This window comes from Toxotes jaculatrix, chromosome 11 (assembly GCF_017976425.1).
Source record: "Toxotes jaculatrix isolate fToxJac2 chromosome 11, fToxJac2.pri, whole genome shotgun sequence".
Lineage (NCBI taxonomy): Eukaryota > Metazoa > Chordata > Actinopteri > Toxotidae > Toxotes > Toxotes jaculatrix.
The window spans coordinates 24,058,845-24,086,585 of NC_054404.1; the positions used below are offsets into that span (position 1 = coordinate 24,058,845).

Sequence of the window (27,741 nt, forward strand, 5' to 3'; positions counted from 1 at the left end):
CAAAATAGTTGTGTCATTTTTGGCAAGTGTGTTCTTGTTTGAAAGATGTGGAAGTGATGAATTGAGGCTTGTTTATCACAAGTTCCTCTAACATTCTTGGAGCTAATTTTCAGCAGTGCTTGGGGCCTGAGGGTGTATTGGTGGTTATGAAAATGTGTGCATGACAGGGGATAATAACAGTCTAACCTGTCACCAATAATTCCCTGTGGAGCTGCAGAGTAGGAGGAGCCACTGCTTCCACCGGTGTTTTCCCCCTGTTCTGTATTAGCATGTTAGATTTTTCCTTTGAATGACATCCTGAAAGTTGTTGAAAATAGAAACACAGGACTCTCCTGTGTGGTGTGATGATTCTGTAGGTTTCTGGAGTGACCACAAATTATTACTTCAACTTTTGGGATGGCTCTAAATATGCTCAGACCATGAGCCTCAGCCACTGGTGCTAAGGACCCAGCTGTCAACTTTACACTTCAAACTCACTCAAAAGTGAATTTCAACCAGATAAAAGTAATGTTTTGTCATCACATGGGATGATATTTGTTGAATGCTAAACATTACAAACTATACATATTTCCTAATTCTGCCTATTATTTAGCAGAATGGAAAACTCACTCAGTAGCAGAAGCTTGAAAGGTTGGGAGAGACTAATTGTCCTGGAGTTACACCGATTCAAAGCAAGCTATGAATCACAGTTATTTGAATAGTGTTAACACATTCTTAACACAGCTGTGGGCTTTGAGATATGATGTTGGTGTACACAATGCCAACATTTGTCATCTCTCAGTGACCTTTGCTGTGTGATGCTGGAATTCGGAGGCTTGCAAAATCGACCACCAGAGCAGGTTAGGTATGAAAATGACCAAAACTCGAAGGCAGGTGTATTTGTTTTTCTGTAACACCTGGTGTGTGAAATGTAGCTCATTCTGCACACCAGCACTGATAAACTGATTCTCAGCATTCAGCGGTACAGATGACGTGGATCGATACAGGTGAGGGCAGATGAGAAGGTGTGAGAAGGGAACAAACCATTTTATTTTAATGTGAGTAAAAGTGATGGTGCCAGAATTAAGAGACTGACGGTTCAACCACCCAAAACAGTTTGTCATCCTTTGGCTTCGCTGTCAGCAGAGCAGGTAGTACAGTGATGTGGACTTGACTACGATTCCCAGTTCATCACAGTCACAGCTGTAATTTGTCAAGAATCAGTGGGGAGCATTCAGGGTCACATCCAGTTTATTCTCTATAATTAAAGGAGCAGTTCAATTTTTCAATGCTGGAGCCTGAAAAGTGAGCGTAGCTTAGCATAAGACTGAAAGCAGGGGAAGACGGTCAGTCTGGCTCTGTCCATAGAGACAGATTTACTTATTACCACCACCTTTAGAGAGTAAAAGCTACAGTGCAGTGTAAGAAATGAGTCATTAGTTGATTCGATAAAAGGCAGTGGCAAACAGAAAAGTCTTCAGCCTTGATTTAAAAGCACTGAGAGCTGCAGCAGATCAACACTTCTCTGGGAGTTTGTTCCAGATATGACGAGCATCCAAGCTAAATGTTGCATCTCCATGTTTAGTTTTGACTCTGGGGACAGAAAGGGGATGTGAGGGGCCTGGACGGTTCATAACATAGCAGCAGATCAGAAATATATAAATATATTTTGACGCTAAACCAATTCAGTGCTTTATAAACCTACAGCAGTATTTTGAAGTCAGTTCTTTAACAGACAGGGTTAGGGTTAGCTACAGTGTAAAGATCTGACAGCTGGAGTGATATGATCCACCTCCATGGGCTGATTTTGTCATTGTCGTAACGTGGCTGTTAGAATTCAGACCTAAGTCCATGACTACACCAAGATTTCTGCCTTGGTTCGTGGTTTTCAGCTTTAGTGATTGAAGCTGAGCGCTGACTTTGTGACATTGTTCTTTCTTGACTCCAAAAACAAAGGCTCTACTGTGCTCTGTCCACCTCAGCCTGTTCATGTTGCAGCTCCTCTCCTTTAAAACAGCTGGGCTCTACAGTGCAGCATGAGTGAAAATTAGTGTGACTGACCCAAGTTCGGACTTTGAAGCGGAAAAAAAAAATACACACACTCACTAACTTCTGATGCTAATTAGCATCATTAGAAGGGTAGTGTAGAAAACATTTAGCATCATTGTTGGTGTTCACTCAGCCTCTGTCAGACGGACAAAAGTCCTCTATAACACCACAGGTCAACCATGAGTGAACTGGGTGCTTCTTTAGTACCAACAAATCAAATACGTCTTGTTTCTAGTGGGTCAACCAGAGATAATACATCATCACATTTCTACTTATTTACAGATGAATCAAACATCTTATACAACAAGTTAATTGGTAAGGTAGAGACGTTGTTTTCCCAACTTTCCACTCCTTATGCTAAGCTAGGATAACTGTTAGACCATAACTGGACAGCTAACTGAATAAGTAGAATATTAAAAATAAAAGCAGCTGGACAGTGAAATGCCACAGTGGTGCTCTGAACGAACGCCAGCATGCTAACACGCTCACAGTGACAATGCTACCATGCTCACGTTCAGCAGGTGTAATGTTTACCATCTTAGTTAAGTGTGTTGGCGTGCTAACATTTGTTTTTAGCTTGAGGTACAGGCAGGGATCAAGGAGGAGTGGGAGAGAAATCCCCATCACTGTCCCCCCCAAAAGCCTTTCTGCCTTAAACAGAAAGAGGCTGAACAAGTTCAGGGTCCGAGGCCCTGTGGGTCCAAAAAAATAACCAACCCTCAGTTTCACTGTATGTTAGCTGGTTTGAGAACTTTGATTGATTGATGAAGGATAGTGCTGGTCAAAAAGGAAAAAAAAGACCCTGTTTTTTATTGTTGCGTTTGTAAGTTTTGCAACATGATTTAAGTTTACACTGATACATACTGCCTCCAGGAAATAGTCGTATGCCTGCACGCTAAATCCAACACTGACAGAATCTATTATCTACACCCACCTACTGTATTTCATATTAAAACATAACTGTCACGTGTATGAATGAAAGAATTAGTCTTTCAAACTCGCCTGAGTGCTGTGTGATAAAGTGTATTTTGTTTTCATTCAGTGCAGGTGGTGACAGAGTGAATCTGTGGTTTACCATAGCTGTGTGTGTTGCTCTGATCTGAATACTTCTATTGTCTCCAGGTTTGGTTTTTTATATTATGTGTACTACTGCCATGATGCAACATGTGTATGTGTTGGCAGAGTTTTGTTTATTTGCTGTGAAAATACACATGTAGCATCAACACAATTATCACATTAAGTAGTAAAAACACTTTTTGATCTCAGAAGTTATCACCTGTCTGCAGCCTGCAGCTTCATATCTAGGGAGAATACTGAAGCACATTGTTGTACACCCACTCAGCACTGACACATCATGTTAGTGTGTCCTGTGCTGCTGTGACCACAATGCTGGAGAACTTGAAAACGCCCAAACATCCAGGATTTGATGGAATTGATTGCACATTTGTGCTGAAATTTGCAGCCACAAAGTACAATATCAACTAAGATGGATCCCGCATTGTCTTGTGGCCTGTGGTGTACTGTGGTTTGTAGCGGGGCCCTGAGTCAAAGTCAACAACTCCTTTAAATCCAACTACAAAACACATAGTTTGTCCTTGCACTTAAGAGAGTTTGGTTTGGTGTATCCATGTTCATCCATGTTCAGACCAGTGATTTCATTTTAAAAGATTATGGCTCGTGTGCTCTCTTTTTATGTATAAGCTACAACTTTTTGGGGCACTTTGCTCCTCTCTGCTTCCCTGGCATTTCATCTTTTCCAGGGAACAACTCACTTTACCGCCTGAGCCTGAATTCCAACATGAAAAATTAGAAGTATCAAACAATCAACTTTTATCTGATTTCAGCTGTTTCGTGTCTTAAGCTCTGAGCATGCTCCACATCTGTGTGATCACCGTCTGCAACAACTAATGTGAACACAGTGACTCAAACCAAGCTCCTGTGCATGCAGGAGTTGCCATCAGTCTCTGACAGTTTTACTGGAGCTGTGGACTCATTTACATCAGACACAGATGGGGACTGCTGCAGAGGAGGACTGAGTGACTGTGTGTTGCTTTGTACCCTGTATCTGCTGCTTTCTACTTGCTTCCTCTCTTTTCTCATCTTTGTAAATATGCTGGTTTTTGGATTATTGGTGTGTTTCGGAAGCTGACGGAAGAGGAAGTGATTTTGCAGGGGGGGGGGGGTTCCACAGAGCAAGGAGCCAATCATCAACAAGCAGCCATGTGCAGTTAAAGAGGCCACGGACCACTGCTGTGCTGCAGTGATAAAAAATTATCAATTGCCAATACACAAAAGTTAAGCACATAAAATGCAGAAAAATAGACTTAAAGTGTAAAAACACATTTCAGGGTATGTTTACTGTCAGATCTATGTGGCCTGTGTAGACTGGATTATTGATTAAAGTTAGGAGAGTATCTGCTCTCTCAGACGTGCGTGAGACAGGCGACTGAAAAGTACAGCTGAAGCCCTCTCTCTCTCTCTCTCTCTCTCTCTCTCTCTCTCTCTCTCTCTCTCTCTATGTGGACACGCCATCAAGCCCTGATCACACTCCAGGACAGACGTGGATGTGGACAGCTGTGGACTTGCATGCGGATGTGCACATGCTTCTATACATACTATGAGAGGGTATCATGTTACACACATGCGCACTAGAAAAATGTGATGGCGACCTCCTGACAGCAAAGAGAGGGCTGCTCTCGTTGGCTGTGTTTGACTGAATAACATCAACTGGTTTCCAGTTTACCACCACTTTAATGCCAGTGAAACTGGATTCAGACTGCCCCTTCAGCTTCAGATCCAACTTGAGCTTCAGCTGTTTTCAGTAGGAAACTATTTTTTTAAAAAAAATCTTAATTGCAAATCTTCAGCAGCGAGCAGGAGTCCATTATGTTCCTGTTAGCAGCACCAAGAGTTCATTTTCATCCATAGTGAACATGAGAAACAAAATAAAACAACTTGGACCAGAGGTACCATTCAACAGAGGAGTCTGATCCTCATCTCACAATCAAATACATAAAGATTAAATACACAGAATATTTAGCATTTATATTTACACGTTTCATTTCAAAATAAATTGATAACCTTCTTTAAAACTACTTTGAATGACCTAACTTCCTGGAAAAATGAAGTGGTGTCGAGGCCTTCAGGGATTCTTTGGGCCCGAACACCCTGGAGAGGAGACACAACAGCAGCAGCAGAGATAAGTGACTCATACTGCCCTTTCCTGTAGACATGGCTAAACCTGCCAAACTAATGTGAGTCTTCATCAGCTCCATCAACAAAGCACACACTCACTAGAATACATTCGGCCTCTGTGTTATTTCTTACCCATGACAATATTCGATAGTCAGAAATGACCAAGGGGCTGAATTAGTGTTGTAAGCAGGAGCAGAAGTGAATCTTCATCTTCGAGTTCAAAAATCCAACCAATCATTTCAACTGCAAATAATCAGGACCATTTTCCCTCTGTAAATTTAGATTTCTCTGCACACTTTGACTCACTTTACTATATGTGTATAATATATGTGTACAATAGGAGTAAGGTTGTGTATATATGTGTGAATATATTTCTATTTTATTTTACTGTACTGTACTAGTACTATCACTGTTTATCATAACTGACCGTACGCCAACAAATGTCACACTGATTATTGGAAATTGTTTCTGTTGCTTTGATTTCATATATATATATATATATATATATACTGTGGAATAATTTTGTTTTCAGACATATTCCTCTTTTTATTTTATTTATACACATCAGTAATCACATTGGAAGAGATTGATCAATAAAGTTTTGAGAAGATATTCACTTTATCTATCAAGAATAAATCACAATGTCACAATCATTTCATGAGAAGAGGTAAAATATATTTTATTCCAACTTTATGGGCAATAGTGTGTTCATATATATATACATAAACACAAGTTAAAAGGTACAAGTTAGAAGGTACAATAGAAAGTTGTCCTGTGGAGGCTGCAGGGAGAAAACGATGGAGAGAGTGCTCTCTGAGTGTGTGTGTGTGTGTGTGTGAGTTCGGGTGTGTGCGCACATGGTGCAGAAGAGAGAGAGAGAGAGGGAGAGAGACAGAGAGTGAGTAGGGGGGGCCGTCCTTACAGCGGACCTGTCACACACGATATTTAGCATGAAGTCAACCCCCTCCTCCTCCTCCTCCTCGCCCCCCCGCCCTCCCCCTCCCTCCCTCCCGCCCTCGCTATACTCTGCGTGGGGATCAAGCCTCACTCTTCCACAGCCTTCATGTCTGACAACACAGAGGGAAGAAGAGGAAAGAAGAAGGAGGAAACTGACAGACAGACTGACTGCCTGACTGACTGACTGATTGACGCCTTTTTTATTTTTCGGACTTTTTGACGCACCGGGGAACTTTTTGTCCATGTCACTAGCAAACCTGAGGCCAGGACAGCCACCAGCCTGCAGCACAGCTCTCTACATTTTCCACGGATTAATTTAACCAGACCGGGATTCGACGTAAGTGTGAATGACCGCACTTTGTTTCCCCCCCACATCATCTCTCTCTTTCTGTCTGTATGATCTCTGTTTGTCTTTGTGGAGCTGGAATACATCCGGCAATTTCTTTTTTTTTTTTTTTATTTTATTTGATTGGTGCGTAAAAGTTGACAGAACCTTGATGTGAAGTAGGAGGGTGGTGGATGGAGAGGTTGGGGGGGAGGAGGGGGAAGTTTCATGAACTCTTTTTTTTTTTAAAGTTATAATTCCCAGCCGTGCCTGGGAGCAGCAGAGCGTGATTCTTCACGTCCGAGTTTAAAGGTCTAAAACAAGCTGTAGCAGGAGAAACGCAGGAGTTTTTTACTTTAGGGTGTGTGTGTGTCTGTCTCTGAGGAGATAATGATGCTGATGAGAGGCGACGCATCTATCCACTAAATGTTAAACAGATTTTTTTTTAAAGTCTGTATTTCATCTTTAAAACAGGCCAAAATAAATAAATAAATAAATAAATAATCCCCGTGATTAGAAATAGAAAATAAGTCTTGGATCAGAGGGTTAAAGCTCCGTGTGGTGTGGTTTGCCTTCTCCGTGTCTGAGGCCTGTTGGTAGGAAAAAAAAAAAACTGCGTGAAGCTCAACTTCCACGCCCATAAAAGAAAAAAAAATCAGCTCTTTCTCTGTTTTAGCTTTAGAGGGAATTATTATACCGTGTTAATTATCGTGTTGTCCAGCTCGGTTTTTGTCTTTTGCTTAAATTCTCGGGCTTCGCAGAAACGGACATTGTGAAAATATCTGGGAGGTCAGGAATATTTGGGGATGTGGAGGAAATTGATAGGTGGCAGGTGGCTGACGAGGCCACAGGAGACCACGGACAGAAAAACAGAACTGTGCGACCTCCACCACCAGCAACACCACCCCCCTCCCCACTCCCCCCATCCGCACACACACACACACACACACATACACAAACGTCTACACGCGCCGCACACACCCACAAAATCAATCTCATTTCTGTTTCTAATATTTACATCCATGGGACACACACGAGGATCAGACCACTCGGGCTTTTCAAATTTAGGTTTAGACATTTAAGGTTAATTCTTGAATTCGATGAACAGTTTGACAACAACAACAACGACGACGACAACAACAATAACAATGACATAATAATAATAATAATAATAATAATAATAATAATAATAATAATAATAATAATAATAATATAAATGTAAGGTCTGGTACCAGCCTTGTACCAGCGTCTCACAGGTTGGGATGGATGGATTTTAAATAGCCTTCATATTTTATTTTAGGTCGGTATCAATAAAAAGAAGAAAAAAAAAACTTTAAAAAAGAAATATATTTGCCTTATTGCTCTAACAAGGCCCGTCGTTAGAGCGGGGCTAAGGCTTTATTAAACCCGGAGCCCTTCCTGCGTTATTACTACAAAATAAATACATGAATCAAAATGCTTTCATTAGATGAAATTAAAGAAGAAGCGAATAGATGTTTGAACCCAGAGAGGTTAGAATTCTTCTTCTTATTGCAATCTAAAAAGGCCTGATCCGTATTTTAGACCATAAATGGTTAGTTTTACCAAACTGTTCACGTTCGTTAATTTTCTTTAATAGCAATAAAAACCAAAAAAACTAAAATAAAAAAAAGAAGCGGAAACAAAAACTAAAAAAACAAAACAACTTAAACTCAAATCAAAGCTAACGCAGATTGGCTTTCAGGAATCACCTGAGCAGACGCCCTCCTGCAGGCCTTCAGTTAGGAGCCTCTTTTGCATCTTTTTCCCATGGGGTCAGGACGTATGAAAATAAGATTTGTTTAATCGAAGTTCACGTTTGGCCTCAGGGCGCAGGGGATAAATATTTCTCTTTTCAGTGGTTTTATCACCACGCCGCTCTCAGAGGCAGGTCTAGCAGGCCACGGCCTGCTGTGCTGAGAGAGGGGGGCCACAGCTGGCACACACACACACACACACACACACACACACCGCTGCTTACATTAGTCAGGTCCAACATGTTCAAATCTCCATTTTCATTTGAAATCTTCATTATAGATCTATATGTATTTTTACATCGCGTTAGTTTGTTTTTTTACACGGGACAAATCAAACTTCGTTGCGCAGATCAGGTGAGAGGCTGCGTTTGGCTTCAGCTCCATCATAGTAAACACACGGCCATTAAAACAAAGCTCACACAGGCAGAGCTACGCATTTCCATTCATTCAAAGCAGGAGACGGGAAATTCAATTTATATAGTTTTTTTTTTTGTAACTGCAAAAAGGGAAACTTTTTTTTTTTTTTGCAAACGGAGCATCACGTCCTGAACATAAAGATGCGTCAGTTTAAAAAAAAAAAAAAATCACCACATCATCTGGTCTTCATGACCGGTTCACAAACGGTTTCCTCTAAATCGGACACGTTGTTCGACGCGTCCAGACTGAGTCCAATCGGTGAAATCTATTTTTTTTTTTTTTTTTGATCAGGCCATAATAAATTCTTGATATCGAAAGGCCGCGTGGTAATCACTGCTTCGGACTTCCATTGGCTCGCGCGGCCCATTATTCCCCCCCACGCCGTCTTTGCACGGAGGCTCTCTCTCCCTCTCTTCCTTTCTCTCTCTCTCTCTCTTTCGGCCTCGCTCCTTCAATCATATGCAAATGGCTGTTATAGGAGGGCAGAAATTAACATCTACAAACATTGGACTGAAATTCCATCTGCCGCCTTCTTCGAGGAGGTCCTTAATAAGTTCTCAGACAGCAAAGTGACACACATCTTAATCAACTCTTAATCCCGGGAATTAATTCTCCAAGCGTTTATGAATAATTCCCGGGCTAATGCCTGCGGTCCGTGGAAATGCAAGCAGTCTGTCGCGCGCGCCGCCAGATGGACCCGCCAATCTCCCGAAAAATGAAAGGATTTTTTTTTTGCCTTCATCTTTATTATTATTATTTTATTATTATTACCAAATATATATTTTAATGAGCTCGCCGTCACCGGGCGCCTGCTTATGCAAAACCAGAGACGCTCATCTCCTCATCCTGCTGCTGCTGATGATGATGATGATTTGCGTCCATTTCTGAGCACGAGGCGCAAACACAGAGTCCAGTCCCCAGCACTGTTTCAGGCCTTACACGAGCCTGCAGGGAGCGGGACAGCATGTCAGGTGAACTGGGTTGGAGTTGACTGCTTCAGTAGAACAGGTCTTCCAAGGAAATAGCCTGGGCCCGCTGGTACCCACTGAGGTAGATGCAACCAATCAGGTCAGGTTAATCTTTGATTTCCATAAACTTTACTCAGGAGTATAGGTCAGGAAATCAGCAGCGGCACATCCAGGCTCTGAGCAGCAGAGAGCCTCAGTGATCAGCCTCTGACTGACTGAGAGGGCCTCAGCCTGCTGGTTATCTCAGTGATAGCTTGTTGGCCCCGCTGAGCTCACAGGGAGGTGGGGGTGGTGTTGAACTGCCCTTGATTTTGGAAATATAATCATGTGGTGTAGCTGTGTGGCATGGGCGGGGGCGGGAGGGCTGGGTTTGGGGCAGTGGAGGGTTGGGGTTTTTTTTTTTTTTTTTTTTAATTGGATGGGGGACCACTGACACCTTGTTCTGGGCAAAATGACTGGCTTGCATCACACCTGCACTCCCCTCGCTGTCAAGCAGGGCCAACCTCTCAGCACCACGCTGACACCAGACCGTCTGTCCATCCATCACTGCCACGGGGGAGCAAATAGCCCCCCTCCACCTCTACCACCACCACCACCACCACCCCGACTGGCTCACGTTCATATTTCTGACCAAAATACTGGCTCTGCACTCACAAAAGGGACAGCTGTTGCTCTGTTGGGCAAGTACCCTGACCAGCCTCTGCGAGCCATTTGTGGAGTGTCTTTGATTTTAAAAACGGCCTCAGCACACTACAGGTCTACTACAGGCAAAGGTAACGCTGCTTTATATCAAAAAAAAAAAAAAAAAAAAACATCAAACACAGAAGCTGCTTGTTGTGTGTTGAATTCTCTTGATGCTGTTGCTTCTTTTTGTGCTACATTCATTCTGGGTTGTGCTGCTTTCAGCAGAAGGAAAGCATAGAGCAGTTTTATCTTTAATTAAGAGAAGTTTAAAGAATCCTACAGCAAAGGCGACAGCGTGATGGTTTGGTTATGTTTGCCAGCTTAGTTCATTTGCCCGTAACATGTCACCGTGGCAGGTTATGGAACACGGTGCACGCGGCTCTATCAGATGAGGCTCGCTGAAATGTCAGATGAGAAAATGAGACAGATGTAAGATCAGGTATTCTCCATTGCGAACAGAAAACCAACAAAGCCACTTAATTTGAACTACCAGCTCAAAAGATGATAAAGAAACAATATTTGTATGGTTAGGAACAAGGGGGGACAGCAGATCCCTCTGACCCGCTCGTCAACTTTAACCCCGTAAATCCATATCAGAGGCTCATTAATCCAAAGCCACAGCACAGAGGCAGTGTGCTTACCGAGGTAATCTCTCTACTGGGAGACTTGACCTTATCCTCAAGCTTCGCATCTTTCTTTCCCAGGGATATTCTGCTGAGAGTCGGAGCCTGATTCCGTGCCTTCTAATCTTTTTTTGCGAAACGCTCTGCTCGTTCTCACGGACGCTAAACCAAGAACAAATGAAGCCTCCAGGAAATGTTTCTTGTGTCAGCAGTGAAATATGAAATGTGCGTCAGGCAGTGTTTTTAAGAGCTGTAGGGTTTGTTTCTTTGTTTTTTTTTTGATTCACCCATCAGATGTTAACAAGGTGCTAAACCTTTAATCAGAGAATGCAGGTTGGTTTCGGCGCAGCATTATGTCGCTTTGTCAGAGTGACTGATCATGATGTTAAGTGAGAGGGCAGGAAGTGTTTAGAGGAAGATGCTAATGATCTGTGTGGGAACCAGCTGGGAGCAAAATGACAACTCAACCTCACTGGGTTTTAAAGCCCAGTTGAAGTGGATGATACATTTGAGACAATCACTGCAGCTGATTCTTTCTTTTATGTTTTTTTTTTTAGGTCTTTTAAAAACCTAAACTTTTCATATTCATCCATCCAGGTCCAACCCTCAGGTTCACTCGGATGTGTTTTCACTTTTCCTCTCATTTCTTCAAATGTACAGTAAATAAAAAGCAGGGACGCAGCAAAACATGAACCAAACATTTCATAGTAAAAACAAACCTCTAACCTCTCTGAACTCTGAGTCTTTAACATGGAACTCAGGCTTTTACCTGAGAGTTAAACAGAGCTGCAGCTGCTGATCAGGACACAAAGGAGGAGGAGTTTACATCCTACAGTCGAACACAGAGGCTTTGCATTTCTACAAAAACAGCGAATTAAATGATAATAGAACATTTTTAATACAGACTGAAGACTGCGTCTCACTGGCTAAGAACATTTGATTCCGCTGGTTCCTGTGTTATTAAAGACTTTCAGAGGGAGGATGGTTGTTGTCAGCTCTCAGAGCTGAGTGGCTGATAACGTAGAAAGCATGTCCTGATGTTCAGAGAGCACCACGGTGAACACTGTCACGTCAGCGGCTTCAAACGGTGACAGCCATTCTGGTTCAAGAGTTCAAATCAAGTTGTACAATGTGTTGTTGTTTTTGTTGTTGACGGTTGTGGTGGAGGAGGTGTGTGTGTGTGTGTGTTGTTTGATGCCATGCCATTCCTTGAACCCCTGACCACCCAGTCCCCCCCCCCCCCCCCCTCACCTCAGGCTTCAGATTTACCCCAGCACAGGTCACATGTGACTGGCACACAAAGGACTGGCATGATGGCAGAAAGAGAGCAGGGAAACTCAGCAAGGGAGCTCATTCTGCAGGGGTGAAGAGAGGTGAGGGTAGGGGGGGGGCACAAACACTCTGCTGCTAAGAATAACGCTCGTGGCCACAATGCTGACTACATGCACACAGGCTGGCAGTGTCCAAACAGTTCAGGAGGGATGGTTAAAAAGCCCCGCTCGGAGTCGGCCTTTGATTTGCAGGGTTGCAGGTTTATCGCCTTTGTAAATCTTTAATGACGCGGATTGGTTGTAGTCGGCTGCAGCCTTAAGACTTTCCCTCCAAACCTGTAAACTTTAGGTTTTTACTCCCTGATGTCCTGGGAAGAGCAGGGTAAATAGAAGAGGAGGGTAAACAGGAGGGGTAAACACTGAGTTTAGGTGGTGCCCAGCGCTCCCTGGCATGCCTGCTCTGTCCCTCCTTCACTCCATGTGATGACAATAGATTTAAATTTGGTAAATGGGACTTGACATCACATCACAGATAAGTCACATGAGGCCGTGGTTGCTTTTTTCGAAGCAAAACCTTGGACCTTTGACTCCTTGTGCGTGATATTTCTTGCGGTTGTCACTGAATTAGGCTGCATTTTTTTTTCCATCAGTGTTTTCATGGTGTTAACTGCTCTCAGATAAATAAACACTGACACTATTTTTGGGGGCTGAAAGTTCGAACCTCAGCGGCTGGAATTTCGCTGTGGAAATGTCATTGTATATTTTACAGTAATAACTCTATTGCTCTCACGTTGCCCGAAATAGACCATTCGGGGCATGGGTCTTGTTATAGCTGCTTATGTCAGGCTCCTATAAAGGGATCAGGATGACAACCACATCCAGGGGTGAATGGAAAGATCGAGGAGAAAATAGAAACAGAGTTCACCAACAAACGAAACAAATGGACACAAACTCACGTCACACAGAGTCTGGACGGATTTTAAGAAACTGATAATACTCTGGCCCCAAATTGGAAACTGGAAATCAGGAGGAAAAGAGTGTGAATATTTATGAGGGGGACACAAAACATGTTCATCAATCAAGTATTAACACTTTATGATGAAATCATGGGAATCATGCTTTTATTGCAACAAATGAACTTCAAATGATATGTTGCTGTGGTTGTTGTCATTCCGGTGTCAGTACCGTTTGGGGGGGGGGGGGGGGGGGGGGGGTTCTTTTTCCCACCCTGGGGCCACCTGAAGGCCCCCTGCACCTGAGCTAGAAACACTCTATAAATTATTAAATTATTAATAGACTTAAAATCACATTTGGTCTTATTGATTAAGATTAAGTTGATTCTAACTGCATTTTTACTAAAAAAAAAAAAAGGAGCAATGTCCTTTTCTGAAAAGAAGAGAAAATAAATGGTAAAATCTTTTCTTCTTCTTCTTCTTCTTATTATTATTATTATAATCCATTTTTAATCATTTTACCGTAAGTTTTTTTTTTTTTTTTTTTTTTTTTTTTACCTGAGTAGTGTCTGCAGTCATTCTGTTAGGATGTCGGGCTCCTACAGATTTAATGATTTAATTTCCAGTCGGAAGGTTAAATGAAGCCTAAAATACAAAATAAAAAAACTAAAATACAAAAAAACAATTCTGAGGTCAGATCCACGATTATACAAAGCAACCCTCCAGATTCAGGAATTATAGAAATATTATCAGGCCAACAAATCAAAATGATCTTCCAGCTAAAATGTTATTTTTTTAAAAAAAGAATTAAGATGATGATGTAAAGTCTCTTTATATTAAGTATCATATATTATATATATTAAATTGTGTATCACAATTACGGGGACATTATAGTTATGCTACAGGGATTCAGTGATAACAAAATATAATTCTGATAAACGCATTAAATGTGTTTGTGGGAACATTTTAAAGGACGCGTCCATCATCCGTCCGCGAGTTAGAGTAATAACCGATGATGAGGATGATGCTGGGCACGGGGGTGGTACTGAGTGTCACTGTTTGGAGGATGAAGCCTGACATGTGTGTGCGTGTGTCTGTCTGTCTGTCTGCAGAGCCTGGTTATGGATTTTAACCTGCTGACGGACAGCGAAGCCCGCAGCCCGGCACTGTCGCTCTCGGACTCCGGGACCCCTCAGCACGACCAGGGATGTAAAGGCCAGGACAACAGCGGTCAGTGAAAGCCCCCAGCACCGTGTGTGCACCGTGCATGCTTCTCTATATATCTGTTGATATATGTGATGTGAAGTAGACTTGATGATGTTATGTTCACACGGACTGGATGTCACGGTTCGCCTGGTGCACCGCTGGATCAACACACATTATCTTTGAAATGAAAGAAAACGCGGAGGCTTAGGCAGATCATGCAAAAAAAAAAAAAAAGAGACATTCAACACTACTACTAGTAATAATTCTTTATAAATTATGGATGCAAATTGGCCCCAAACCGAGCAGATTGTAATTATCTTCTGCTTTAATAACAGAGTTTGCTGCCTGTAGAGTGTCTTAGGGTATTTCTTCACGCTGGATCAGAGACGGATCACAGAACAGAACCATCCCCACACTGCGACCAGTCAATGCAGCACAGAGCAATCAAAGCCAGTTCATAAAAAGGAAAAAACAAACAAACAAACATGCTATTAACTCTGCAGCCTTTGAGCTTGTAAACGAGCTGGAGAGGAATCACAGTCCGTGAACCCGCACAGCCCCTGACGCTGAGACCACAGCCTCTTTAATTGGAGGTTTATTCGTGTCGGTTTCTCCGACGGTGTCTTTACGCAGCGACCTGTTCAGGCTCAGGCTGAGGTGACGGGCTGTAATAACACATCCGAACTCATCTGACTTTGAATATGAAAATGAATTGCAAAAGAGCAAAAGCCTGCGCGTGATGCTTCCAGGACACGATGCTGAGTCAAATCAAAGCCGCCGCGCAACATTATAAATCAAGAAATATCTTATTTCATAGTCATCGGCTTCATCATGTGTGACCTACAGGTTATTTCAATTATCTGTATATGATTATCAATAACATCAGGGTTATTTTTATTTACTCAAAAACAAACAAAAAAACTCAACCTCGTTCGCGGTGATTGGAGGGGAACTGCCGGGGCATTCAGCTTTTATATTGAGACTGAGACAAAGCTCTATTTTGAAACATATCTGTCAATAATACTAATAATAATTCAAGGCTCATTTATTTTTATTTATTTATTTATTTATTTATTTATTTTTCCCCAGCCGCTCCTCGCGGCGTTCATCAGGGAGCGGGTTTTTTCCTCGCGCTCGTGGAGGTGCTTTACTTGTTTGAGTCGTGTAAATGTTGAGTATTGATCAGAGGATTATTGTGAGTGATAATTATTAGAGTCAGACGGAGGTCAGCTCTGTTACGTCTGCTCCTCTGCTTCTGAAAACTCTTACTCACTGTAAATGGACCATTTTGGCTCGTTCCAGTTATGTAACTTCACCAAGTGTTATATATTACTAATATTCACCTGAACACACACACACACACACACACACACACACACACACACACACACACACACACACACACTCTAACTTCTTCGCCATACAGTATCTTTACTCATCCATCTACCTGTCTATTTATATCTGTCTTGTGGAGTGTGTGTGTGTGTGTGTGTGTGTGTGTGTGTGTGTGTGTGTGTGTGTGTGTGTGTGTGTGTGTGTGTTGTAACCCGGTCTTATTGCTAAACTGTATGTGGTTAGAAGTCGAGTCCTAACAAACTGTCAAACACAAACTATTCTGGACAGAAGTGTGGTGTACAGATGCTTTCAGATGTCTCCTGCTCTCTGAAGGAGGACTTATGTAGCTACTTTAATCCTAAAGAAGACTCACTTGCTATCTCTGAATCCGTTTCTCTAATGGGACCTTATGCGTTTTCATGGAGCCTAAATGTCAGATTGATTATTTTAACACAGCTCCAGATGGTGTCTGTTGGCAGAGGGAAAAAAAAACAAAAAACAAACAAAAAACAAACAAAAATTAAATTAATTAATTTTAAAAAATGCAATTTGAACCAACATTCCTTCCTGACAGGCATCTCTCAGACATCTTAGTGCTCTGTGGTGTTTCTTTTGAATTGATTGAAGGCTTTTATTTTGAAGGTAAAAACCATGATCACAGGAAAATGTAGTGATGATGTACAATTATAATTATTATTGTAAATTAGGCAATTATGAATTTTAACTTGTGTGTAAATATTATTCCAATTTACACGTTTATTAATCAAATGAAATGTTTCACAGTAAGAGCTGTGAAAAACAATAGGATCAGATTTTGTATCAAATATGAGGAAACATTTTTAAAGCACACTGTGGGGACTCATTTCACTATTTTGAGACTTCATGTGTTTCAATGGGAAAACTCATAGGCCTGCAAAGTCTTAATCATATTTTCTCCCCTGAAATGTTTATCAGATTTACAATTTTAAATGCATTTGTATATTTAATGGAACAGAGAAAATCCTATAAATACAGATTTTAGACACCTTGGTTTGTGGTCAGAGCTCTCTCAGAGCGGTGAGGACTTTCTCTCAGGGCTAAAGCATTTGTACAAATAACCATGTCACTTTGAGAAAATATTGCAAAATGACTTTCTTTGATGAGGGACGATCCCTTTATGAATATGTTTTCTCCAGTATATTTTACTAAACCATATTGAGGAAATGCTGCTTCTGAATTATCCACGGTTGGTTGTTTTTAAGATCAGCATGAATACATGTTTACAGTTTATTGTTCTCCTTTATAATGAACACAAAGTACAAGCTTAAATCTGGATTCAGTCATAATGAAGTATAATGTGGCTGCCACACCTTACCACTCCAAGCTGACGCCCATGCCATAGGCATGGACAAGTGAACTATCTCACACACGACTGAATGACCTGAGTGTGTCTCTTTATAATAAGCTCTCCCTCTGTGAAAAGAAAGGTGCAGCTCCTGTAGAAACTACTTTGTTCTGAGCCGGACAAAAATATAAATTTGAATATCTGACAGTCCAGTCATAATTGCTCTTTGATTGTGGACTTTGTGGACGTTTTTTTTTTTTTTTTCCAAGATGTTGAGAAGTGATTTCTTTAAAAGCCTCTTGTAGTCATTTTCCAGATTAAAGCACTCTGAGAAGCTGACCTGGAACAACTCTGTCATGTCGGCGCATTATCAGTCAGATTGCTCCTATTGTTGGTCAGTGCGTTGCTCTAAAAAGAGCTGCCCTTTACTCTGTATTGTGTTATAGACTTTGGCCTTAAGTGACAGCTTACCCAGTGTCAGTTTACTGCCAGATAACAGCCTCGGCCTGGCCCTTATTGGTTTTGCTGGTGGCCCTGTGGAGCCTCTTTTTAAACCCTGCTGATCATTTTGAACTGCTCCCAGAGAGCTAAGCCCTCGCCAAACAGAGCCCAACCTGCCCCAGTCACAAAAGCTTGATCCAAAGGATTAGCTGGCAAACTAATTTCACTTCTCTCTGTGAGGTCCTCAAATTGTGGGAGTCAGATCTGGCAGGGAGAAGCCCTGGCAGACATAACATGGATGTGTGGTCCTTTAAAATCACTGCGCTGGGGGGCCAAAAGCAATCACCTGCTGCTCCTGCACATCTTTGAACGTAATACAGTGTTTGGAATCACTCTCTCTTGCCACGCTTGTCATTTTCCAGCCTATGGGATCGAGAGATTTCAGATGAAGTTTGATCTGACAATATTGTCTAGTCAGTGTCAGCGGGGATTGGATGGTGTTGATCCAGAGTGAAAGGTGTTGGAGTAATGTGCTGTTTAACAGATACAGAATGTGTTAGCTTTTTAAGTGTTGACAGTTTCTGCTTCTCTGTGCAGAATTCGGCTAATTAGACTCGACATGGACAAGAGCTGGGTTCAAGTGTTCTACCTAAAGAACTCTGCTTTAAAGTTTTGTCCTTCTGTGGTGTTGTGACCAACCATAGGAAATGAATGGCTGAGACTACAATTAAGAGCAAAGTGTATAAAAAGATTTTCATCTATCAAATAGACAGACTTCTACTCCCAGACCCCCCCCCCCACACACACACACAGATACAGATACACACAGACTCAGAATGGAGCCAGAAACAAAAACCAAGTGAAGCAGCAGCTCTGAGGATGGAAACATCTTGTGGATGAGAGAGGTTAGAAGTCAGACTGGTTAGAGCTGACAGAAAGGCTACGCTAACTCAGAAAACCACTCTGTACAGCTGTGGAGAACAGAGAAGCTTCTCAGGATAAACAACACATCCAGCTTTGAAGAGGATGGACTACACAGCAGAAACCACATCAGGTTCCAGTCCTGAAAAATGTTGGCTGGTCTGATGGATCTGGATTTCTGCTGAGGCTGCAGATGGTAGGGTCAGAGTTTGGAGTCAAGAACATGAATGCATGGACCCAACCTGCCTTGTGTTAACAGTCCAGGCTGGTGGTGGTGGTGGTGTGATGGTGTGGGGAAGGTTTTCTTGGTTCACTTTGGTCCTTAATACCAATCAGTCATGGTCTGAATGTCACAGTGTGTCTGAGTATTGTTGCTGACCATGTTCATCCCTTCATGGCCACAGTTCACCATCTTCTAATGGCTACTTCCAGCGGGATAATGCTCCATGTCACAAAGCTAAAGTCGTCTCCGACTGGTTTCATCAACATGACAGTGAGTTCAGTGAACTTCAGAGGCCTCCACAGTCTCCAGAGCTGAATCCAGTAGAACACCTTTGGGATATGGTAGAACAGGAGATTGGCAGCTTGAATGATGTGATGAATCATGTCAACATGGAGCAGAAGCTCAGAGGAAGGTTTCCAACATCTGGTGGAATCAATGAGAGCAAAGGGAAGAACTACATTTCCTGGGACCCCCCCGTAGGAACCAAACCTTCCAGACAAAATGTTTTAACTATGGGAATATTATCATCATTGCAAACAATTACAACATTGGTGCAGAAGTACCTTCCTGGCAGCTCTGTGAAGTATAACCTTCTTGGGTATTGCCCAAATTTTATTATGGCACCACAATGACCATGACTGATTCTTTGTGAAACTCTCGTTTGGATCTTTGATCATGACACTGGTGAGGAAGCAAGAGGACGGGATGAAACTGAAGAGGAAGTGTCAGAGGTGGAAGACAGCAGAACATGATCCAGACTATGTGAGAACTGATGAGGATCAGTCAAATGATGAAGAGGGCAATGCGGGGCCTGTAAGCTTCCAGTCAAAGAATGGCAGTTTGTCCTGGTCTTCATCCCCATCTGAAAGGAGAAGCAATCTGTTTTTACCAGGAATATTACTGGGATTATAATTATTAGAAGTAAAGTAACATGAAAGACAGAAGTCCCAATGGCAAGACCGTTTATCACTCAAAGCACAGCAGGGCATGGACATAAAAAAATCAGAGCATATGATTCAAGAAACTTGGAGAAACCTCTATTCACTTTTAGACCTGTGCTGGCCTTTTTTTAATCTCTGCTCCCCAGTCTCCATATCTACAACAAATGGCCCCACTTACCTCCCCGTGTCAGCTTCGCCTGCCTGACCAACAAAATACCCAGCTGAGTATGGTGTCCCACAAGGGGTCAGTTTTGGGACAAATTTTATTGTCTTTGTTGCCTCCCCTTGGACACATTATTAATAGACATGGTGTTTCCTTTCATTGCTATGCCGATGACACACAGATATACCTGCCCGTTAGAGCCACTGATCCTGGAAGCCCGTGTTCACTGCGTGACTGCCTACGTGATGTGCAAAGCTGGACGACACAAAATGTTTTGCAGCTTAACTCAAACGCAACAGAGATCGTTGTAATTGGTTCCCATCGCATAGCTAAATGAATCCTGCCATCTGCTGGTTCCCTGTTGGAACACATTAAATCTTGAATCTTGGTGATTGGTTTGTTCATGACTTAGATTTTGAACAGCACACAACAAAACTTGTGCAGACTTTGCGCAGAGAGTTTTTATCATCATCAAAATAATTTCAAAATATGATCTATTTTATCGTTCAAAGACACAGGGACCATTTTACAAGCCTTCGTCTCCTCACGCCTCCACTACTGCAACAACCTCAACCAAAAAACTGTGAATCGGGTCCAGACTGTTCAGAACTCAGCCTCCAGACTTTTAACAAGATCCAAGAGAAAGGATCACATCACGCCTCCTTGCACTGGCTCCCATTATTGATTTTAAAATCTTACTGCCTCTCCCCGTGCTCCCTATATCTGACCTCTTAGCGTGCGAGCCAGTATGTTGCCTGAGATGCTCGGGCAGAGGCCTTTTATCTGTTCCTGAGGTGCAACTGAACACCAGAATTTGCAGTCAGACCCCTGAAAGTATGGAACGATGAAGGAAATCAGATTGGCAGGATCAGATTCCTCTTTTGTATCTCTTCCTAAAACACATTTTTATTAAAGAGCTTCTCCTGATTTTACATAATTTTACTGACTGCCCAGATTACTTGATTCTCATAGATTTCTATGGATTTTATACATTTTATTGATTGCCTTTCTGTCATTGGATTTTGTTTTTATAGTAGGCCCTTTGTTTGATTCTTATAGATTTTTACAGATTGTATTGATTAGTATTGATTGCCTCTTCGCTGGTAACACTGTAATTGGTTTTATTTGTACCACAGTACAAAATACTGCAATTGTTTCTATGATTTGCTGTCAGGCTCGAGGGAGTAGTGATGAGGACACAGGCGCAGAGTCAGAGTATGTGGAATCAACACAGTTTAATCAGTCCAGGTTCGTTACACAGAATCAGTCCGAGGAAGCAGGAGTACCAGAGGGAAAAGGCTAGCTCGTAATCCAGAAATCCAGGCGGAGGTCATACACAAACACTAAGAACACAACAGAACTCGAACGGGTAAAGAACGCTGGAAAGCTTGGTCAACAACACACAAGACAATCTGGCAACGAGTGCAGGGAAGACGAGGACTAAATACATCAGGGGGAGGTGAGTCAATTACGAACAGGTGAAACACATTAGGAGAGGAAGGGTAATCAGGAAGTGGGAGGAGCACACAGGGAGAGGGGAAAGTCGAGACACCTGAAACGAGAGGGAGAACAGTGAACAACCGGAAACTAAGATATTGTCAAAATAAAACAGGAAACCCTAAATAAGCAAAACAAAATAAGAGCACCCTGGCTCCCCAGAGTGAACCCTGACATCTGCTGTTTTATGTCTGTGCCTTGACCTGCCTGTTTTAATTTGCTACTTTGTGTAGAGCACTTTATGTGGGTTTAGAAAAGTGCTCTATAAATAAAGATTATGATGATGATGATTATTTCAGTAATAATAATAAAGCTTTCACTTGTAAAGGAATATTCATTGTTGTAAATTACGAAATCTTCGCTTTAAATTGATTATTTTTCAGTTATTGATGTTTTAGTGCTTTAGGAACATTTCATTGGCTACACAGGTGAAGAGAAGCAACTATATACATTTAAGTACATTTTACTTTACTTTTTCCATTTGATGTTAATTCATGCTTCTACCCCACCACATTTCAGAGAAAAATACTGACAGCAATATTTGTAGATTAAGAGTTTAAATCCCAAACATAACATAATGTATGATGAACTCAAAAGCGTGTGTCTGTGTGTCTGCAGACACAGAGAAATCCCACCACAACCAGCTGGATGAGTCCAGCGCTGAGGACAGCTCTCTGAAGAAGAAGCAGCGGCGGCAGAGAACTCATTTCACCAGCCAGCAGCTCCAGGAGCTGGAGGCGACCTTCCAGAGGAACCGCTACCCCGACATGAGCACCAGAGAGGAGATTGCAGTGTGGACCAACCTCACAGAGGCACGGGTCAGGGTGGGTACACTCTACCACGGCCCCTGTGGCACATACAACCCTGAACTTTTTTTTTTACAGCAGTTGATTTCAGTAATGAGGTTCTCCTCTCCAGCTGAAAGGTGTGTTAATCAGTGAGGTGTAGTACCCGGTTAGAATAGAAGCCTGAGGAATAACAGAACAGACAATTCCATTGTCTCAGGGGTGCACAATACACCTTAGCCAGTGCAGATCCAAAGCACAGTTTTAACACAGGGCTTTTTGTCATCAGTCAGTGTCAAAGTGTTCCATATGCTGCTAGGTCTTTTGAAAACCTTTGAATTGTCGGGGGAATGAACTTAAAGCTGCACAAATAAGGGTAATCTATGACCACTTACTAGTTTTTCCAGGGATTTCAACCACATCTCTTTATCTTCCTCCATCTGCCATCTGTGACTGTGAAAGATTGTGAGATGCGATTAAAACTTTTGTTTTTTTTTTGGTCCAGCTGCTGTTTCTAAGATTGAGAATCAACTTTCATACTCAACTCAAAGCGGCTGTAGTATTAATGCTAATGTTACTCTATCTGCAACAATTTGCTCACAAGTTTTCATCGTCCCCCAAAAAGCCTATTGAAGCAGATTTAAAGCCTTTGATAAACAAAACTTTTTAAACAATTTTTAAACTCTGTCCACTACCACATGAAATTATGAATAAAATATAATATAGGAGGAAAATATATGGCTATGACCACCACGTGAAAACAAATGCAATTTGATTTTCACAAATTTCCCTGTGACCATCTATTCAGTTTACTAAACTTTTAAAATATGCCATTATCATTCCCAAAGCTAAACACTGCTCCAATCATAAACATTCTGTGGTCATGTAGGCCTCCGTGAGTTCTTAATATAAAAAAAAAATATATGTATATACAAGAATAAAAATATTATTTCATGTACGAGGTAAGATATTTTACTCCATTCTGTCAACGCTTCGGTTCACACGCTAAACCGAAATGTCAAAGGTGCAGGAGAATGTGCCCACACCCAGTGGTTTGGTCAGTGCAGCTATATGGAGCAGGAGGACACACATTCTGAGGGATGACAATACAGTCGCTGGCCTGCCTGACAAGTAATGGATCAAATTAATGTTGGCTGGATGAAAGGTCACATAGCGCACACTCTTGGTTGTTATTTTGAAAGGACAACAGACCACACATTGTCTGGTTCCCAGTGTCTATCAGTGGCCAGTCTAACCCCTGCATGTAGGCAAATTCCTACATGCCCAAAATACTTCACCTGTCAGCTTGATTCATGTGATTTCTCAGAGAGCCGCTGTTAATCATCAAAGTTTGCTGAGGGTCTGAGCACAGGGGGGTGTCAGACTGTAAAGACCTTGAAAGCAAATGTATGATTTGTGATTTCAAGGTATATAAATAAAATTGACTTCACTCAACTGATACCCTTTTATCGTATATCATGCCATGGGACATTCAGAGCATGACACCAAAATAGGCCACACGCTATATGTGTTCTGGTATATAGCCCCGATAAATCAGCTGAGCTTTGAGTTGAGTTCTCCTGTCAGGATGCTGTATGCTCACCATTCAAATGTTAACATGCTGATGTTTAGCAGGCAATATTTCGAATATTTGCCACATTCGCCATTTTATTTTGGTGTGTTAGCATGCTAACATTTTGTAATTAGCATCACAAGTGCGAAGCACAGCTGAAGCTAATGGGAATGTCTTTAGTTTTTGCAGGTATTTGGGCAAAAGTCAAACACGCAGTATGTGACAAAGTGAAAATGTGGCCTGATGCTGAGGTGTTCTGAGCAATTAGAATACAGTGAAACACTGAGGAGCAGATTTTCAGACATTTTAATGAAGCCAAAAAAAAAAAAAAATCAAATGGATACAAGTTTAAGTTTAGCAACCAGCTGATTGTATGACATCCACATTCACCCCTTATCTCTGGTTACTCCACCTAAATGTCATACTGCTACACTGGCACTGAGCACTTGAATTAGACATTGTTCTAGAAGAGACTGGACTGATATTTAACAAGGGCCATGATCTTAAAATCAAATAAATGCATTTTTGCACATGTTCAGGTTGATGTTGTGTAGCACACACACCTGCAGTGTGCTGACATCGACAAGAAAACTAGGCTAACCTTTGAAATGAGTGCCTGAGTTTTATAATATGTATGTATGTTTCCTTCTCATTCAGTATTTGCTGTAATGTATTTCCCCTCTTGTCCATACATACATACATACATACATACATGGAAACCAAAGACCAGAGCCTCCATGACAGCTCTGATACACCAGCTGTTTCAATTACTGCCTCAGTCAGCTGTCAGACTGTCCAGAGGGGAGTTCGAACAATAACTCATCCATAAATTAATGACTAATTTCCCTTTTAAACTCCCCATATTTCCTTATACTTACACACGATGAATCAAAATGCAAATTCATATCAAGACGATGATTTTGGCTCCAACAATCTCCCTCTCTTGAAATCATTACACCATTTCTCAGAGGCCATAAAAACATGGCTGCAGTCGAGCCTCTGAATAACCTTGAAGTTCGGCCTTTTCCACAAACCCTCAAACGGGCGCTGACTCTGAGTCACGCTACAAAATTGGGTAGCTTCTGTCCTCCAGCGTGGGATTTCCCCTGCTGTCACTGAGTTGGATGGAAAACTCAGAGTCATGCACTTTACACTCATATTAATGATCAACAGCATTCTGTTGCTATAATAACAGAGGATTGGATGATACACAGCATGTATGCCAAGGGGGGCAGAGGGATGGCTGAGTATCAACACAGGAAATTCCTGTAAAAGCTTTAGGACGATTGATGATATAAAACATTTGATACCAAATTATTTTAATGTAAAACAAATACACAGATATTTATCAGATGACCAGGAGGCTTCTGTCAGGTGCTGTTTGTGCCCTTTTCAGTATCCACCAAGAAAAAATTTGTGTCAAATTTAGAGCAGAAGTTGGTCCAGAATTTCACCTGCAGAACCACAGTTTTTTTTTTTTTATTTCTAAAAACTCTCAATTTAGATTTTCCTCTTAAGCTTTAATCCAACTCATATCCTCCAAATATAGGACCATAAAATGACAAAATGTGAAGATTGCCCTTCCCTGACATTTCTTTCATTGGGATCTCACTATTCAAATAAGTCAATGATTAGTTTTAATAAGCCTTGCTTAATATGACTGTTTGATGATACACTTCAACTTACTCTCCGGGATCATTATGTCAGAAAAGTCTGAATACACATGCACACAATATTACTGAAACTATTTGAGAGGAGTTAGGATACTCTGACTGGATGTGCTTTAGAATTAAACTTTATTGACTCCAGACTCTTTCTGATTTCTTTCAAAAGTATTTGAAGATAACTTCCTCAGTCTGTGTTCACTGTCTACGTGTGTAGAGTAGGGTGAAGCCTCAGTTAGACTTCACTGCGGTTGTGTTTAGGGACAGCTTCAGATGCGTGGTTGTTCTTTATATTTAACACAATTTGTATTATATAATACAGTTGGTGTCCCTCTTGTAACCTCTTGTCATCCCCTGTGTTTAATATCAGTGTGCTTGGATCCTTCATTTTGTTCAGTAAAAAGTGAAATCCTGAAAACATATTTTCTCAGTGAAGCTTCCTACAAAGAGCAACAGGATCTTACCTGAATAATCTGCCACAGTTGGGGTTACTTCACATCAATGATCTCTATATTTGTGTTTTTCTCTTCCCGCCCCCCCCCAAAAAAAATCACAACACTGACTGTTGCTTACATAGTCATGCATGTTTCATGTTATTGAGAAAAACCTGACATTAGATGTCAAGTTTTTAGGGTGTTGTAGGTGGAGCTCCAAACCGACTGTACACTCAAGCGCAGGTATCTTTCTCCCTTTGGCTTCCCCAGGTATGGTTCAAGAACCGACGTGCCAAGTGGAGAAAGCGGGAGAGGAACCAGCAGGCAGAGTTATGCAAAAATGGCTTTGGTGCCCAGTTCAATGGACTCATGCAGCCTTATGATGACATGTACACGGGCTACTCCTATAATAACTGGGCCACAAAGAGCCTAGCCAACAGCCCGCTCTCTGCTAAGAGCTTTCCATTCTTTAACTCAATGAATGTAAGCCCCCTGTCATCCCAGCCCATGTTCTCCCCCCCCAGCTCCATCCCCTCCATGAACATGGCCTCTAGCATGGTGCCCTCAGCGGTGGCTGGAGTTCCTGCCACTGGGCTCAACAACCTGGGCAACCTCAACAACCTCAACAGCCCCACGGCGCTCAACTCAGTAGCAGTGACTGCGGCCACTTGCCCTTACGCCACCACAGCCAGTCCCTACATGTACAGAGACACCTGCAACTCCAGCCTGGCCAGCCTGCGGCTCAAGGCCAAGCAGCACACCAACTTCGCGTATCCGGCGGTGCAGAACCCTGTGTCCAACCTGAGCCCCTGCCAATACGCTGTGGATCGGCCGGTATGAAGAAGAAGCTCCGATGTGAACCCCCCCCCACCCCCGACCCAACTGACCAGCTGTAAGTCCATTATTACCCAACTTCACAACTCTTCAGTTCCCATCTCTAAGCTACCAGATGCACCGCAGACTGACACATCATGTTTTGCTGGTACACAGTGAGAATCATTGTCGAAACTGATGCAGCGAATAGACCATGCCCAGATGGACCACCACACTTAAAAGGAATTCTCTTCTGTTTGTGAGACTCACTGAACTGACCAACTGTTTCAAAGGATTTCTAAACGCTATTATCCATAATCATTTTTTTTCTCCTTCTTTTGAACTGCATGATTAGAGTAAACGTAGAAACCAAGGGTAAAAAAAACACGGATGCTTCGACTGGACTGGTGGTCAACACCTTGGCCCAAAAAAAAATATCAAATGTGATCTTTGCTACTGTCGCAGGAAAAGGGACCTGTCGTTACGATGCGGGAGACATGGAGGATGTATATAATGGACTTTTCCTGTTTTGTATGTGACAAAAAAAAATATATGAAAATGTAGTACTTTAAAGATGAGAAAAGCATGTTCTTTCAAACGGGCCTGAAGTTGATGTACTATGAGCACATCCTTTTAGGAGCTTTAAACTTTTGTTGTGAATTCCTTTCCCCTTGGAAGCTCATAGGTCAAAGGTCAGCTTGGAGAGAGGTGAGAGAGGGAGGCAATACTGGAAAGTGAACACACCCTCAAGCAGTTAAACACACATACACCCACACCCACACACACACACACACACACACACACACACAAAAAAAACCCAACAATAATTTACAAACACACATATACCAGAATATCAGCAAGATTTTTTTTTTCCAAGTAAAACTCTAAAAAGCCATTGAGTATATAGATTTGTGTGGTGTTATACAAAGGGAGTCCATGACTGTAAAAATGTATGTAAGAGTGCAGTTGTTATAAGAAAAAAATTCAAGCTTTTTTTTTCCTGGTGTAGCCTGCTTTGTCTCATTAAAGAACCAATTAAAGGATCCATTTTTATGAACTACAAATGGACTTTTACATTGAAAGGAACAGTTCCCGTCCCTCCGTATCTCGCTAATCTATAGCCTGTGACGTTCGTTGGCATGACACAGGCCAAAACATGATGTACTCACAACAATGTGCACAACGCCATGGTAACCCCAACTCACTTCCATGGCAACACTTACGT

General features: G+C 41.9%; 1 protein-coding gene across 2 annotated transcripts; it reads left to right on the forward strand.

Moving 5' to 3' along the window:
• The first annotated feature begins 6,288 nt into the window (after positions 1 to 6,288).
• On the forward strand, positions 6,289 to 27,524 carry pitx3 (paired-like homeodomain 3). Of its 2 annotated transcripts, none has more exons than XM_041049822.1 (4): positions 6,289 to 6,517; positions 14,309 to 14,426; positions 21,866 to 22,071; positions 25,974 to 27,524. In XM_041049822.1, the coding sequence occupies exons 2-4, from the start codon at positions 14,318 to 14,320 to the stop codon at positions 26,541 to 26,543; spliced, it is 885 nt and encodes a 294-aa protein (XP_040905756.1). In that variant the 5' UTR covers positions 6,289 to 6,517; positions 14,309 to 14,317; the 3' UTR covers positions 26,544 to 27,524. The 2 variants fall into 2 exon arrangements, with proteins under 2 accessions (XP_040905756.1, XP_040905757.1); XM_041049823.1 differs by lacking the exon at positions 6,289 to 6,517 and adding an exon at positions 10,353 to 10,438.
• The last annotated feature ends 217 nt before the right edge of the window (positions 27,525 to 27,741 follow it).